At 37.1% G+C, this 17,071-nt stretch overlaps 1 protein-coding gene across 3 annotated transcripts in view; it reads left to right on the forward strand.

The window, feature by feature from the left end:
- The window catches only part of SCAF8 (SR-related CTD associated factor 8), a 168,116-nt gene that overhangs the window by 23,561 nt on the left and 127,484 nt on the right, over window positions 1-17,071 (forward strand). For all 3 annotated transcript variants that reach the window (XM_049904397.1, XM_049904389.1, XM_049904391.1), the window contains 2 exons: window positions 6,567-6,650; window positions 9,953-9,997. In XM_049904397.1, coding sequence (XP_049760354.1) covers window positions 6,567-6,650; window positions 9,953-9,997 — 129 coding nt within the window. The remainder of the gene's footprint in view (window positions 1-6,566; window positions 6,651-9,952; window positions 9,998-17,071) is intronic.

A 17,071-nucleotide genomic window follows, 5' to 3' on the forward strand; every position in this document is an offset into this window, starting at 1 on the left:
CGAAAGGTTGACGGCTCAAGTGTACCCAGAGGTGCCTCAGAAGAAAGGCCTGGCATCTACTTCAAAAAAACTACAGCTGTTGAAAACCCTATGGAGCGCAGTTCTACTCTGAAACACATGGGGTTGCCATGAGTCAGAGTCAACTCAGCAGCCCTTGGTTTGGCTTTTTTGTTCAGGTTTTGGCTCCAGTCTCCAGTCAGCCTGCTGTGTTGCTTTTCAGAGTCCTCAGGTAGTTGCTTTTTTGTATTTAGTCTGGAGCTTTAGTTGTTGTCAGTTGGTGAGATAGGCTGTAGTTGGCTTACTCCACCTTGGCTGGCACTATAACTCCAGTGCTACTTTAACTGTTTTATAGTATGTAGAGTCTTTTTTTTTTTTTTTTTTTGGAGTCTTTGGTGCAGCAGAGGTTAAGGGCTGGGCTGCTAACCAAAAGGTTGGCAGTTCGAATCCACCAGCCGCTCCTTGGACACCCTATGGGGCAGTTCTGCTGTGTTCCGTGGGGTCGCTATGAGTTGGAATCAACTCAACAGCAACAGGTGGAGTCTTTTCAAACCCCCTTTATTTCAGGGATTTGGAAAAAAGTATTGAATTAAAGGCCCTCTGCAAATAAGTTTTTGTGGCCTAAGTTGAATTCTTTAAAGGTAATAGTGTTTAGAGAGAGTTGATTACATTTGTTTTTAGTCACAAAGGCATTTTAAAACTATAAATTCTAAAATGCATAGCTTTTTAACAATATTCAAACTGTAATGTTAACCTTAGAGAACTGCTATGCTTGAGAAGTGGGATCTTTATCTGCTTAATAATTGTTGTTAGGTTCCGTTGAATCAGTTCCAACTCATAGCCGCCCTGTGCACAAAGAATGAAACACTGCCCAGTTCTGTGCCATCCTCACAGTTGCTATGCTTGAGCCCTTTTTTGTAGCCACTGTGTCAGCCATCTTGTTGAGGGCCTTACTCTTTTTCACTGACCCTCTACCAAGCATGATGGCCTTCTCCAGGGACTGGTCCCTCCTCATGTCCAAAGTACATGTAGCTTTAGGTATTTGCCTGATTAAGATAGGGTACTTGTAGGGATTATCCTGAGAGATGTACCGTGGAGGGTCAGTGTTGGCAAAAGTGGGTATATAGAGAGAGTATGATTGTATTGAAAAATAATTACTATATTTTTCAAAGTAACATATGCGTGTACTTTTTATAAAGATACAGAAGAGCTTTTAATGAATTCTCTTCCTTCCCATCTTAATCCTATGCCTGCTGTTCAAAGAGAACAGCGGTTTGGCTGTTAACACTTTAGCTCTTCTGGTGATCACTTTCACATTACTAAATATTTTTAAACTACTGTTTCTAAAATGTTCAACTTTAGACTTTTTGAGCCTTGCAACAATAGATGAGGCATTGGCTTACTGGTACAACTTCTGCCTGCTGTAATACCTTGAATTTGAGTGGTGAAACTCGAATTCTGCAGGATAAATTGGTTCCCTCCTTGACTGAATCCTCTTTTCTGCGTACCGTGGCTTGTGGTTTCTTGTCAGTCACAGTCCTCTGACTGCATTCTGGAAATTTGTGACATCCCTTTGTCTATTGATTCCTCCCACCTTCCCGTTCTATTTTTTTTGTGTGTGAGTTCTTATACCTTATTTAATTAATTGACTTGATGGCAATGGGTTATTCTCCTAACATGGGGAAGGAAAGGAAAATGTCAGTGGTCAGCATGCTGTCTTGAGGTGAAAGTATTTTATCAAGATTGTGTTAGTCTGGGAACTTGTAAGGTTTCTGATTTCTTTGGAGATTTGAGGAGTTCTAATCAGGATCTCAGGAAAACCTGGTGGTGCAGTGGTTAAGAGCTATGGTTGCTAACCAAAAGGTGGGCAGTTGGAATCTACCAGGTACTCCTTGGAAACTCTATGGGGCAGTTCTACCCTGTCCTATAGGGTCACTGTCAGTCGGAATCGACAGCAATAGGTTTGGTTTTGATTAGGTTTAATCAGTATCTCAAGGACCATTTTTGAGAAAGATGAACTAGGTCAACCCCTGTTTTACTTATTCTAGATTCACACTTAAGATTAATTTGATCGATCATAGAACCAACCTTGAAGGCTTAAGACCCAAAAAACCCAGTGCCCTGTAAATCAGCAGAGATGTTCCACAGATTTCATGGTTCTCTGGAGTATATCAGATAATAAGCTTCTTGGGGGCCCTTTCTGAGATCATAGTAGAATTCTGTTAACATTGCTAAAATTGAGAAAGATACTAAAGTTTTTGAGGTGAAGAATTTGCCTGAAATAGCAAGTGTGAAATATAACATTTTGTTAAATTTTGGGTAATGGACCTCACTCACTGTGTTGAGGAGGGAGGGAGGGCATGAATATATATTCCCCTGAGACATGAGATTGCAGTGTTTATCCAAAAGATACATTATAAAAAAAATATATATATAGGATTGAGAAATAAGGTCCAAATTTAGGGGTGCGGGGGTTGACCTGTTTTATGGTAATATTATTGAAACATGACTGTGCCCATTTGTGTACATATTGTCTGTGTCTGCTTTTGTACTACAGAGGCAGAGTTCAGTAGTTGTGGCAGAGAGAGTACAAAAACCCAGTGCCGTTGAGTCGATTCCGACTCAGACCGACCCTATGGGACAACCCGCAGAACCTAAAATAGTTACTGTCTGATCCTTGACAGAAAAAGCTTGCTGACTCCTGGTCTAATCAATAATGAGCAATATTAAAATATTTTATTAGAGATAATTTGTGGTAGAGTAGCCCACAGCAACTAAGATATCTCAGTTTAGGGAAAAGATTCTTCAAACCTTAATTAAGGTACCTTATTTGATTGAAGAAATTGTTTTCAGATCTAAAAATAGGCGTTTGATGTGGTGCCTACAAGTGATAATATAACCCAAACCCACTGCCATCAAGTTGATTCCGACTCATGGCAACCCTATAGGACAGACAAGAACTGCCCCATAGGGTTTCCAAGACTATAATTTTTATGGATACTGCCACACCTTTCAGCTGTGGAGTGGCTGGTGATTTCGAACTGTTGCCTTTGGGTTAGCAGCCGAGCACTTAACCCAGGGCTCCTTACAAGTGTCAGTATAAAAACTCACTGCCCTTGAGTCAATTCTGACTCATAGCAACCCTGTAAGACGGAGTAGAACTGGAGCGGCTAGTGGATTCAAACTGCTCCCTTTTGGTTAGCAGCCAAGCTTTTAACCCCTGTGCCCTCAGGGCTCCAAGTGATAGTATAGAAATGTAAAATTTTAGAGGTTTAAAAAGCAGTCTTCATTGCTTATGAGGGTAGGTGAAACATAAAGAATGAATTAATTAGGCTAAAAAGCTGGACAGTGGTTTAATATCTTCCATTGAAATGAGGTCTTGAGTGGTCAAAGGAAGGGCAGGTCAGGATTGGGACCTCCTTTCAGTTACTGAGGTCAGGTAGGTATAGAAAGTTTGTATAAGGAAAGGCTGTCACCTGAGATCCTATAATGTTAAATCACGGCCTGTGAGAGGAAGAAGTTTAGGTTTGAGACAGAGTTCATTGTCTGAATGATTAGCAAGCGCAGCAGGGATCAGTTAGGTGCCATCAAGTCGATCTCTAACTCATAGTGACCCCATGCACCAAATAATGAAATGGTGCCCAGTCCTGTGCCATCCTCACAACCCCATTGTTGCAGCCACTGTTGTCAGTCCATCTCCCTGAGAAACTTCCTTTTTTTGCTGACCTTCTGCTTTACCAAGCATGATGTCTCTTCTCCAGGGACTCGTCCCTCCTGATAATGTTTCCAAAGTACATGAGACGAAGTCTCACCATCCTTGCTTCTAAGGAGCATTCTGGCTGTACTTCTTCCAAGGCAGATTTGTTTGTTCTTCTGGCAGTTCATGATATAGTCAATATTCTTCACCAATGTCATAATTCAAAGGTGTCAATTCTTCTTCTGTTTTCCTTGTTCATTGTCCAGCTTTCACATGCATATGAGGCTATTGAAAATACCATGGCTTGAGTCAGTCATAGCCTAGCCCTCGAGGTGACTGATACCTTTGCTTTTTAACACTTTAAAGAGTCTTTTACAGCAGATTTGCAGCAGATTCGTCCAGTACAATACCTCATTTTATTTCTTGACTGCTGCTTCCCTGGGCGTTGATTGTGGATCCAAGTAAAATGAAATACTTGACAACTTCAGCGTTTTCTCCATTTATCATGATGTTGCTGATTGATGCAGTTGTGAGAATTTTTGTTTTCTTAATGGTGAGGTGTAATCCTACTGAAGGTTGTAGTCTTTGATCTTTATCAATAAGTGCTTCAAGCTGTTTTTGCTTTCAGCAAGCAAGGTGGCATGTTGAAAGATGTTAATGAGTCTTCCTCCAATCCTGATACCTTGTTCTTCATATAGTCCAGCTTTTCAGATTGTTTGCTAAACATGTTGTTTTGTTCTTAGGTCCTTTTGAGTTAGTTCCGAGTCATAGTGACCCTATAGGACAGAATAGAACTGCCCCATAGGGTTTCCAAGGAGCAGCTGGTGTATTTGAACTACCGACCTTTTGGTTAGCAGCCGAGCTCTTAATCACTGCACCACCAGGGCTCCTCCTGATCTTAAACCACACAGTAACCCCTTGTTCTGTTCCAACAACTGCCTCTTGGTCTATGTACAGGTTCTGCATGAGTAGAATTAAGTGTTCTGGAATTCCCCTCCAATAAACTTATACTGCATTAAAGGAACTTGTTTCTTTGTCTCTTGGTGTCAGCCACCATCACCCTATGATAGTCCTTTTTAAAATCAATTATTGGTTAAATAAAGAAATGCAAAATTGCTATGAGGAATGCTTCCAAGGTGAATGATAGTACAATGAGAGCATAAAAGGGGGTATCGATCTGGTGGGAAGGCAGGAAAGGCTTTCCTTATTAAGTGATGCATTAATTAGTGGGAAGACCCTAGTGGAGAATACTCCAAATAGAGGGAAGGAGCCTCATGTAAAGGCCCTGTTGCAGGGGAACTAAAAAAAAGACCAGAGGGATGGGAGCATGTTGTGAGGTGAAGCCTGAGAGGTAGGCAGGAGTTAGATCAGGCAGGGTTTTCTGTATGCAAATTTTTGTGTTTTTCCAAAAGTGGGAAGTCATTGACTATTTAAAATGAGGAAAGAAGGGTATTAGCTTTTGATCAGATTATTTGCAGATTAGTCTTTGAAAAGGTGTCTGTGAACCTGGTATGGAGAACACACCAAATCCATGTAGTTGTTAAGTAATTTGGACTATAGTGTCTGGTGGTGGAGGAGGAAGAAGAGACAGAAATGGGGAAGATTAGGCAGATTCCAGAGATACTAAGAGGTAAAAATCAAGAGTTCACTCATGGGTAGGTTATAAGGAGTGTTGGAGTAGAAACTGTGGAGGGACTCCCAAAATTTTTAGTTGATTAACCACAAATGCCATTTGAGTTACTTTTAAAGTCCATTCAAGTTGTTTTTGCAGTGTTCCACTAGCCAAAGCTTTGTTTTCTGACTTGTAACTAATATAGCTTTATAGCTAAAATATTAGCATCCCTGAGTATAGTAGAAGTTTTAATCAGTATTTATTTAAACTTAGTTATTTGTCTGTTTCCTAGTTATTCTACCTTGTCTTTACCTTTTTTCTCTAAATGGTACCATTATCTTTTGTTTATATGAGAATTTCAAAATAAATTTCTTTTGGGGAAGGAAAATTACTGCTTAACATTAAATGCCGTGAATTTTAAAAACTTTTATTGAGATATAATTCAGATACTATACAAATAACCAATTGAAAATATACAGTTCAATGGATTTTACATGTCCAGCCATCACTACAATCAATTTTAGAGTCTTTTCTTCACACCCAAAAGAAATGCCATACCTAATAGCAGTCACTCTCCATTTTCCGCAAATCCCTGAACCCTTTTGGGACATTTCATGTATATGGAATCATATAATCTGTGTTTTTTTTTTTTTTTTCATCTTCTTGCACTTAGCATCTTGTTATCAAGGTTCATCCACGTTGTGGCATGTATCAGTATTTCAAACTGGTATTTCATTGAATGGCTAGAACACGTTTTGTTTATCCATTCATCTCTTGATAGACGTTTGGGTTGTTTCCACTTTTTGACTGTTGTGAGTAATGCTGCGGTGAACATTTGTGGACAAGTTTTTCTATGAACATAAGTTTTCAGATCTCTTGGATGTGTACCAAGGAGTGGAATGGCTAGGTCATATAGTAACTGTGATTAACTTTTTCAGGAACTGCCAAACTATTTTTCCAAAGCAGCTGCACCGTTTTACAGTCCCACCAACAATATATGAAGGTTCCCCTTTCTCCGCATCCTTGTTAGACTTGTTATTATCTGTTTTTGGTTTTAACCATATTAGTAAAGGTGAAGATGTTTCACTGTGGTTTTGATTTATGTTTCCCTGGTAGCCGATGATGTTGAGTTTGATGTTTAAAAGAAAAGAAGCACTTTGATTTCATGGAGAATATAAAAATGGAAAGATTTGGTAATTTTATGTAATTGCTTGGCCAGAATTAGTTTTGATGTGTTTAAACTTCGTTCTTTTTCATCAGTTATATTCCCTGAATGACTACAAACCACCCATTTCTAAAGCGAAAATGACCCAGATTACTAAGGCAGCCATCAAAGCTATTAAGGTGAGTAATAGATTTTAATACTGTGTTTTCAAAAGAAAATGCTACACTTATATTTTGGAGAGGGGATGATTGTTTTGGATTATATACTCTCTTCCTTTTTATAGAGTTAATACATGTTAATTTGGAAAAAAACAAAACAAACTGTCACCTGCAAACTTTTCCACCTAGAGATAAACACTTAACATTTTGATAAATATTCTTCCAAAAACTTTGAAGCAACCTTTTTTCTTACCTTTCTTAGACTGGTAAGGTTTTGGGTATATTCATATCATGGAGAATGTGTTTATCTCTATTGTTTGTCACACTGACTTTGCAAAATCTTGAAATACAAGTTGATGAATCATTTCTAAATAAACAACTTATTGATCTCATTTTTTCTTATTGATTATAGATTTGAAAATGGGTCATTATGTAAATTAATTGGGTCTCATTGTACATAGAACATTTGAAGTGTGGGAAAAGGCCACGGATGTTGATACAGATCTGCTCTGGTGACAGAAGCTTTGAACTTGTTGACTCATGGATGCTTTTGCAAATCTCAGGGAAGGATGGGATCCTCTTTAGAGAAATACAGATATGCACAAAATTTTGCATACAATTCTGTGGCTTTAAGAACCCTCTGAAGTTCAGTTATAGATATCTCTGCAAGAGGTTCGTGTCCCCAAGGCTAGGAATTAATAGAGCTGTTAAAATTGCGAATCAGTGAGTGCTTATTACTAATGGAGGTGGGTATTAACCTGTGGACATTTGGTGGTGTGTTTTCCTACTGTGAATTAGAACATCATCCATAACCATAGAAGCGATAATTTAAATAATAGCCTTTGAATAACAACATTATATATTAGATTTAACAAATTTTTGTTTACTGGGAATCTCTCCTAGGAGAAAATTCAGATAATTAGTTGTGTTTGTGGTGTTCAAATGGACGAAGCTTAGTTTTCAGACTTGTAGTCAATATCTTAGAGAATTATTGCTAAAGTCCCTGTGCTTATGTGCAGAAAATGAAAGAGGGAGTAAGGGCAGTTGCAAATAAGCACATTTAAGCCAGAAAAATTTTCAAAGTGATCTTTGAGGGAATCTGTTAGGTTCAATATAGGATAAGTCTTACTCTTTATACTGCCCTACAGTACGATCTGCTTGTTGTGATCATGGTCTTGAACATGTGCAAACATGTATGTTGTTACTGTTTTTTGTGAAAATTACTGAACAGTGCATTTTACATAACTTTGTTGTTGAACAAATTACTTATTTAATTAAAAGACTCCATGACGTATATAGGTGCTTAAGATTTCCATTTTTCAGACGTGGAAGGTTAAGTCATTTGCAATAGAGTAGACAGGGCTAGAATTCGAACCCAGGTTTCTCCAGATCAGGGTTCTAAACCCTTTATTATGATGTTTGATATGATTTTGTTTTATTGTAACTGTTTATAATTACATTTTTTAATATTGAAAAAAAAAAAAAGTCACAAGAATGTTGAGCACCACATATTCTTCCCTCAGATTCACCTGTTGTTAACATTTTGCCACATTTATTTTTATTCCTACAAATACACACACACACACACAGTCACGCACGCATGCACTCTTCCTTTTTGGCCTGAATCATTTGAGAGTTAGTCGTACACTTCATTTTCGATACCACTTAATCCCTGAATGCTTGAATTTGAACGTCCTAAGAACATTTTCCTAACTATAATATAATATAGTGATCATATGTAAGAATTTTCACTTTGCTCCAATATTGTTATCTAATACATAGTCCATATCCATATTCATCAGTTGTTTTAGTATTGTCTTCAGCAGCAGTCCATGGTTTTTTAGGAACTTGTCAAGGATCATGCATTACATTTATTTGTCATGTCACCCACCTGTTTTGTTTTTTATAATGTTCACATTTGTGAAAAGTCTAGACCAGTTGTTTGGCAGCACTGTATTATTTTAAGCTGTACTTAGTACACATATGAACGGAGATTTTAACTGTATTTTAAATCAGATTTAAATGCTAACTGTTGCATAATAAAGTAAGGCATTGATTTTTATCAGTGTTTAGAGAAATGATTCTCTTAACGGGTGCTTTTTAACATTGTACCCTGACAGCAAAATTTCATGGATAACCTGCTGTGGAAGAAGCCCTCCATGAATTAGTAAACTTTGAATTAAAGTGTAGTAAGCGGTTTTACTCTGAATTATAGTAACTAGAAGTAAGCACTGCCAAATTATTTCCGAGAAGAGTTATTATTTAGTAAATCATTCATTGTATAATTATTTAATATTTTGTTCATTGATGGTAACCGTTGAAGTGTCTATAAAGTACCTAATAACTTTAAGTAGTTTTAGTTTTTTCAAGTGACTTAAACTGTTGAGTAAACCATGACTATTGCAAGATAAATACTCACCAAGATCAAGCTTATTGTAGATTTTGATATGGTGAGATACATACAGATAATGAGGCTTTCCTTATTTTTGATTTCATAAATGTTGGATTTCATGCTGCAGTTCAGTGAATGCTCTTGTGTCTTTTCAGCCTAAGGGGACCTTTCTTAAGTAAGCATAATTCGTGAGGTTAGAAGCACAGAAACATGCTGTGATTAACCTATTGCCGTTGAAGTATTTTTGTTAAATGTGTAATTTCCCTTTTGCTCACAGTGTTTTATGAAACTTAAATCCACGTTTTGTCATAATTGATTTAGGCAGAAAGAATGGGTCAAATATTTGGCATAGTAGGCCATTGCTAATTTTTTATCCATGTGTTTACTTCATTCTGTTGATGGATTTTGCCTGAACTATTAGGACATTGTTTATCTATACATCTTATTGTATATAAAATGGCCTGCAGCTCCATTCTCCAGCAGAAGCTGAGGGAGACACATGAAATTGATAACTCTCTTACATACAGTAACTAATGCTAACTGATTTTCTGTTACTATCCTTAGTTAGCTTATGTAGGAAATCTGTGCTTTTCCTTCCATGAAAGTAAGAATATACATCTGTCAGTGAGCTTACCACGATTACTTTGCGATCAGTACAAGTATTTGTCAAATTATGCTTTCATAAAGAGTTGGATAGAATTCTTTTGTATCTGTGTCGAGGTAACACAACTGACCTTATAACCTACATCAGAGCATCTCTGACTAATCAGATCCCACAGCCGGTTCCTGAGGATGGTGAGCGATGTGAATGTCTCAGAATTCTCGATTAGAATTTATTGTTTTGATAGACCTGTGAAGCTATTTTAAAGCATATGGCTGGGAGGAGATCAGACAGATTTTAAAACCATACTTTATTTTTTTTCCTTTTTAGTTCTATAAACATGTGGTACAGAGTGTGGAAAAATTCATTCAGAAAGTAAGTATATAATTTTTCATAACTATGCTAAATATATTATAATTGTAAATTAATACCTTGTGCATGTCTCCTTTAAATCAAATGCTTGAGTTTAAATTATTTTGATAGACTGTTAAAAAGTAATTACAGTTATTTTCTAACTGAGAAATAAAATGAAAATGCTTTTTGGATAATTGTGAAAACAGTTGATTTCAGGTAGATATTTTTGCTAAATTTGTACTGTCATGATGAGCATCTTGTCATTTTTATAGGGTCAAATGAGTGATTTTTAATGAAATTGACTTTTTAATGAAATTATTAAAGTCATTGCTTATAGCCTTTAATGAAATTTTAACTTTCCATTTCAAGCTGTATGACTAGGTAGCACCTCTCTTTTTAAATAAGGTGTGGATAAAGTATTGCCTGTAAACCACTTCTGTTTCATCCATTGCATTATTCATCTCTACATGTTACATAGACCTGCAGTTCCATTTTCCAGGTGAAGAAGAGGAGAGGAAGTTGAAAACAACTGCCTTATGTATATTTGTTTAATGCTATTTGTAAACTGGATCCAAAGTGGCTAGATTGTAGTTCTTTGTTACCTTCTTCGTGATCAGAACCCTCTTGTACCATAGTTTTTGGCAATACTACAGAAGACTTACCTTCTCTTACTGTAATGAATTTAGGTTTTATACTCTGTCCGTGTTCATGTACTTAGATGTGAGATAGCTGTTTTGCGAATTGTGAGTGTATGACGTTAAGGATTCAGCAAGTTGCAGTGTCTTTGTTGAACAAATACAGTCAGTTGACTGGGAGAAGGATGTTAGAATGAGATTCCTGTGGCACTGAACCAGCTAGGTAATCTGCAATAAACCAGCTAACTTTTGTGTCCTCAGCTTTTTTTCTTCCTCTTGAGTGTGTTGTTTTCTCAGTACTTAAAGTTCTATAAAACTATTTTGGATTTAGCTAGTTCAGGTGATTTGAGGCTAAGGCAGAAGTAAAATAACAGGTATGCTGACTTTCAGATAAATCAGTTTGTGAAATGAAAATGTTGGTGATTGGAAAACTTCATTGTTCTAAAGCATTCAGACGTCTTTTTTTTAAAGGTTCTCATGTCTCACTATGAGTCGGAGTTGACTCTAGGGCAGTGGGTTAATGTCTGAAGCAGAGCCCTGGTGGTGCTGTGGTTAAGAGCTTGGCTGCTAATCAAAAGATCAGCAGTTCGAATCCGCTAGCCGCTCCTTGGAAACCCTATGAGGCAGTTCGCCTCTATGGTATTGAGTTACTGTGAGTTGGAATCAACTCAGTGGCAGAGGATTTGGTTTAATGTCTGAAGCAAAGGAACCCTGGTGGCAAAATGGTTAAGTGCTTGGCTGCTAACTGAAAAGTTGGCGATTCGTACCCATTCCTCCGAGGGAGAAAAGACCGGCGATAAGCTCCCATAAGATTACAGCCTTGGGAAACTCTATGGGGCAGTTCTGCTCTGTCTTGTAGGGTAGCTCCGAGTCAGAATTGACTCGGTGACACATAACAACAACGATACAGTGCTTCTTAGATCTTATTGTGCGTAGGAATTACCCTAGCTGTCTTGTTAAAATGCAAACTCTGATTCACTGAGTCTGGGGTGGGGGAGATGCTGAGATTCTACATTTCTAGTAATTCCTAGATGATGCCTTTGCTTTAGCTAAGAGGCCACACTTTGAGTAGTAGGGGGTCTAAAGAATAAATATGAATTTATGGATAAGTGGGGTTTTTTTAGTATCATTTTGGGCAGGGGTGTTTTTAAGGAGATACTGCATAATGGCAGGAAGACCTGGGGTGAGCCAAGTTCCACTGTGAGATAATTATAAAGTTAGCCTGATAAAGCAAGTCAGTGTTTGGGGAAAAATTTAAATACTTTGTTGTTGTTGGGTGCCACCAAGTGGATTTTCTACTCATTCCACCCCATGTGAAGAGTAGAACTGCCGCATAGGGTTCTCTTGGCAGTAATCTCTACAGGAGCAGATAACCAGGTCTTCTCTCCTGAGGATCCCTGTTTAAATTAGAGGTTTGGCAGTGGGTTAGTGTAGTGGTTAAATTGTATGCATACATTTTTAGTTAAACTTTATTTTGAGATAGTTGTGGATTCACATGTAGTTGAATTTGTAATAATAGATTGTAATGATAGAGATCCTATATATTCTTTACCCTGTTTCCCCTGGCGTTACTCAGATTTCACAGGTTTTACATGCGTTTTTGTGTGTGTATTTAGTTCTGTGTAATTTTATCACATGTATGGATTAGTATAACCACCACCATACTTAACAGTTCCATCACCATAAGAATGTATCGTGTTACCCTTTTATATAGCCACACTAAACTCTTCCCACTCCATCAGTCCTAACACCTGACAATCACTAGTTTTTTCATTTCCAGAACGTTATGTGAAAGGAGTCATACAGTCTGAACCTTTTGTGATTAGCCTGTTTTGCTCAGCATAATTCCCTTGAGATCCATCCAAATTGTTGTATGTATCAGTAGTTCCTTTATATTGCTGAGTAGTGTTCCATGGTGTGGGTGGACCCCACAGTGTGTTAAGCCATTCAGTCAGTGAAGGGCATCTAAGTCGTTCCCAGTTTTTGACTGTCATGAAGAAAGCTGCAGGGAACATACGTACAGGTTTGCGTGCGAATATAAGTTTTCATTTCCCTGGGATAAATGCCCAGGAGTGCAATTGCTAGCTTGCATGGTAAGTACACATTTTGCTTTATAAGAGCTGCTGTCTGTCCCACGTTATATTCCTACCAACAATGAATGATTGATCAGTTTCTTTGAATCCTTGTCAGCATTTGGTGTTACCGCTATTTTTTATTTTTGCCATTATGGTAGGTATGTAGCGATATCTCCTTGTGGTTTTAATCTGTTTCCTTTATATAATTTAGATAAAAGTCATTTTTTCCCCAGACTATAACTTTGTTTTTTCGTTCTCACATGCAATGTCTTTTTGCAGAATAAGGATTTTTTATTTTGATGAGGTTCAAGTTTGTGTATTTTTGTGATACCCACAGATACCTTTAATTTTTTTCCTTCCCATTCTGTCAGAACTTTAGTATGGGGGGAAGGTGATAAAAATAACTGAAAGTAAGGTGGTAGTGGTGGTGGGAGGAAGCTGAAGCCCCCCTCTCCCTGCTTGTTTTCTCCTCCATAGCCTTTGAGATACTTCCACAGACACAGTCTCAAAGAACCCAGTCTGTAAAACTACTGGATTAGAGTATTCTTTATAGTAAGGAATATAAACAAATTTATAGGAAATTTCATTCATTATGCACATTACAGTGGAACCTGTGAGAACCAAAACTTGAGGGAACTACCTTGTTTTTCTGGGTCTTTGTAAGTTTTCTGGCATTGACAGGGTACAGTCTTACCAGTTTTGTGTCGCTCATTTCGGTGGAAAATATTTGAGATTTCCTTCTCTGGCAGGATCACTTTACACAGGTCCAGCTTTTGCAGGTTCATTATATAGATTTTCAATCTTATGCATTAAATATGCAAATTTTAATAGTACTTATGACTGGAATTCTGTTATCCTACAAGAAATCTAAGAATAATTTGAAGTATTATTTAATGGTAATAAACTTGTAGTTTTTGCTATTATCTACCTCTAGAACAGTAAAACTTAGTTTCTGTGTACTTTCCTTCACACATCATAAACTAATGTAAGTGCAGTGTGGCTGTTATTTGATAATGTGTTACCTGTGATTTCATGTTTCAGCCATGAAACATTTATCGATAGGGTACTCAGTGATGGCGAGAAATGAAAAGCTAAATTAACAGTAAAGATAACTTTCTGTAGACCTGAAAACTTTTGGAAAGAATACTCTGGCATTTGTTGTCCTAGTTAATTTTGTCACGCATAAATCATGCTGTTCATGCCTTACCTTTATGAGACAGAGGCAAAGACCAAAGATACAAACATTAGGGTATTTTATAATAATCAAATTTCAGAACTTATCTGTTTGGATCAGCTCTGACTCACACTCCTTATATTTGCATTATACCTAACTTATTGCAGGCATCCTTCATCATAAAGATGAGAAGTTTTACTCGAAGTCAGAGACCTCATGATTTGCATACTTTTCTACCATCTGTAGCTGACCTGTTGTTACTTGGTACTCGTCAGCTCCATTCTAAAAATATGTGGTTTACTGAACTTCTTTTGTTTGTATGAAATTGTTTACCTTTTACATGAGTATTGCAAACAAATATGTTCAGTAGAACTAGAATAAGATCGAATATTATCATTTAGAACCATTTGTTTTGGCACAGTATGGTTGCTCCATTTTAGTCAAATACATTGTTTACTCTCTTAGATAGCATAAGGTCGGCAAAATGTTTTATCTCTACAGGCTTTGATAATGGCCTGTAGATGAGCTATTGCAGTAATTTATGAGCTTTTGGCTATGATTACCCCCTTCAAATTTCCTACTGCATTGTTATATCAGAGAGAGCAGAGAACATGTCTTATTTATCATTTCAAGTAACATACACTTACCCAGTGCATAATACATGAAAAATGGTGTTAACATTCTAAGGGTTGCCGTGATGAAAGCTTTCGGTTTTCCAGAAACTAATCTGTAGTTTTATGCACAGCGTGAGAGCTCGATATTTCACAGAGGGTATATATTTTTTAATGAAGCCAAAACAAATGGTCATCCTCTTCTTTAAGGCCAGTACATTTATGTTTCTGGCCTTTGATATTTCCCCCAGAAGAAGCCTGGAATATATACTTTAAGATGTGTGTGCGTGTACACACACACAAATGCCTTCATGTGGCCTCAGTATTCTGTAAGAGCAGACCTTTATCGTGGATGCACATAGCCTTTGTGGTGGAGTACGCAAAGATTTTCTAAAGGCCATTTGAGCGCAGATAGTTTTAAAAGAATAAATTTCTGAATTCACATTTGCCATACGTATTTTTTACTAAAATTCCTCTGCCTGGGATAGTTTAGGTTAATTCTTTGTCCTCACACTTCTTAAATTTGCCTCTCGCCTCTTGTGATTTATTAACAAGTTGTTGTTGTTAGGTTGTTAGGTGCCGTAAAGTTGGTTCTGACTAATAGCGACCTGTGCAGAACAGAACGAAACACTGCCTGGTCCTGTGCCATCCTCACAATTTTTGCTATGCTTGAGCCCATTATTGCAGCCACTGTGTCAATCCTATTAAGAAGTTACATATGTTTATATAAAGATTCCTTCTTGTTATGAAATTTATATATACACATATACAGAAAAGTATATTCAGCTTAATTATAAAGGGAAGACCTATGTAACTACCAGGCACCACTAAATGTTGGTGGCTCTTAGGCCAAGTTTATCAATCCACAAGGAAAAGAAAAATTACTCCTGTGGCGTCAGCCATGACAGTATCCTGGGACAGCCTTCTCTCTTACAGGCCTCCTCTTTATCACTCAAGGCTTTGCAGGTACAGCCACATACTCCTGTTTTCAACCCTTTTAGCTTTGTTTTCCTTAAATTTAAATGTAAATATCAGCATTCAGTAGTGGGAGGTGACAGCACAAATTCTAATAATAGATTCTAATAATAGAATCATTATATAAAATGTGTTTGTATATTAAAGAGTATGTGGTTCGACTCACCTAGAGAATTCGTTGTCAGAAAGCCCTAGGATGACAACTTGAGTGACAGTAGGATCAAAACCATGCAGATATATTTAAAAGTGCATCCTCCCATCTGTTCTTACCTTCCTTGCAAAAAAGACTTTCTCTGCAGCATAAGAAATTAGAAATTACTAGAATATAGTTTCAAGATGGTGTAAGTATAAAAATTTAACAATATAGGTCTCTTTTATTACTCAAGAGTAAAAAATTCCCCTTGCCATTGGAGAATGTTAGAAATTCTTAATGTTTTTTCAGTACTGGTGGAACTTGGAGAGGAAATTGATAAAGCATTTCAGATTTGTCTTGATTCTTCTCTCAAGTTTCTTAGCCAAGTTTACCAAGTATGAAGTTATTTAAAAGTTGTAAAATATACTTTTCCTGTTTTACTTTATTTTACTATTTATTTAGGCCATTTTATGTGGCAAAAATGCCTCATCTACTAGTGAAGAAAATTCCGTTCCACAGCATGTTAGTATGTAATATATGTCTACAGATACTAGGGAAGAAATGTTTTCTCCTTAGGCCTTAGAAATGACTGCTAAAACTGCTAATACATTTTTAAAGTTGTGGAATCTTCACAGTAGGCCAGAAAAGGGAAAATTATTTTAGTGTACACTCAGGTTTCCTCTGCAGTGCTGTGTTTGTAATTAGAGCTTTTATTATAAAAGGATGTATTTGTTTTCAAAGAACACTGCATAAATTGTTTGCATTACTTACCTCTTAGTATTTTTAAAGCTCTTACTAGAAGTTTTATTCAGCCTTACTGTCAAGACGATAAATTATGTAATTTATATAAATTTATATAAAACAATGCATAATGTATCAGTTTTTTTCTGTCTGTGAAAATTAAGGTGTCAATAAGTTAGTAAATGATTATTGAGCATTTATCTGATTTTGAGGCACTGGGGAATATATGTTTTTAACAAAGTAGTTTTTTGAATGCAAGTTTGGTTGAGTGCCATGTATGATTTTCAGGAAATTACCTTGGGTGACTGTTTACCTAACTGGAGTCCTGGTGTTGCCGTGGTTAAGAGCTTCGGATGCTAACCAAAGGGTCGGCAGTTCAAATACACCAGCAGCTCCTTGGAAATGCATGGGGCAGTTCTACAGTGTCCTATAGGGTCACTGCGAATTAGAATTGACTCGATGGCAGTGGGTTTTATTTACATAATTATATCCAAAAAGTAGGACGTTCTTTGCAGCTGTAGTTCCACTTTCACTAACATATGTTTGGGAAGCAGATTTTGTTATGCTTCTGGGCATACAAGCAAAGTAGGAACAATAAGCTTGATAGTAAAAGGATTCGTCATTGTTCTCGTATAACTGCATAGGCTAGCAAAACCTATGGCAAGGAGGTAGTTGGCATAGTGGTTAAGCACTCGGCTGCTAACTGCAGGGTCAGTGGTTCGAACCCACCAGCCACTCCGTGGGAGAAAGA

This window comes from Elephas maximus, chromosome 1, assembly GCF_024166365.1.
Source record: "Elephas maximus indicus isolate mEleMax1 chromosome 1, mEleMax1 primary haplotype, whole genome shotgun sequence".
Lineage (NCBI taxonomy): Eukaryota > Metazoa > Chordata > Mammalia > Proboscidea > Elephantidae > Elephas > Elephas maximus.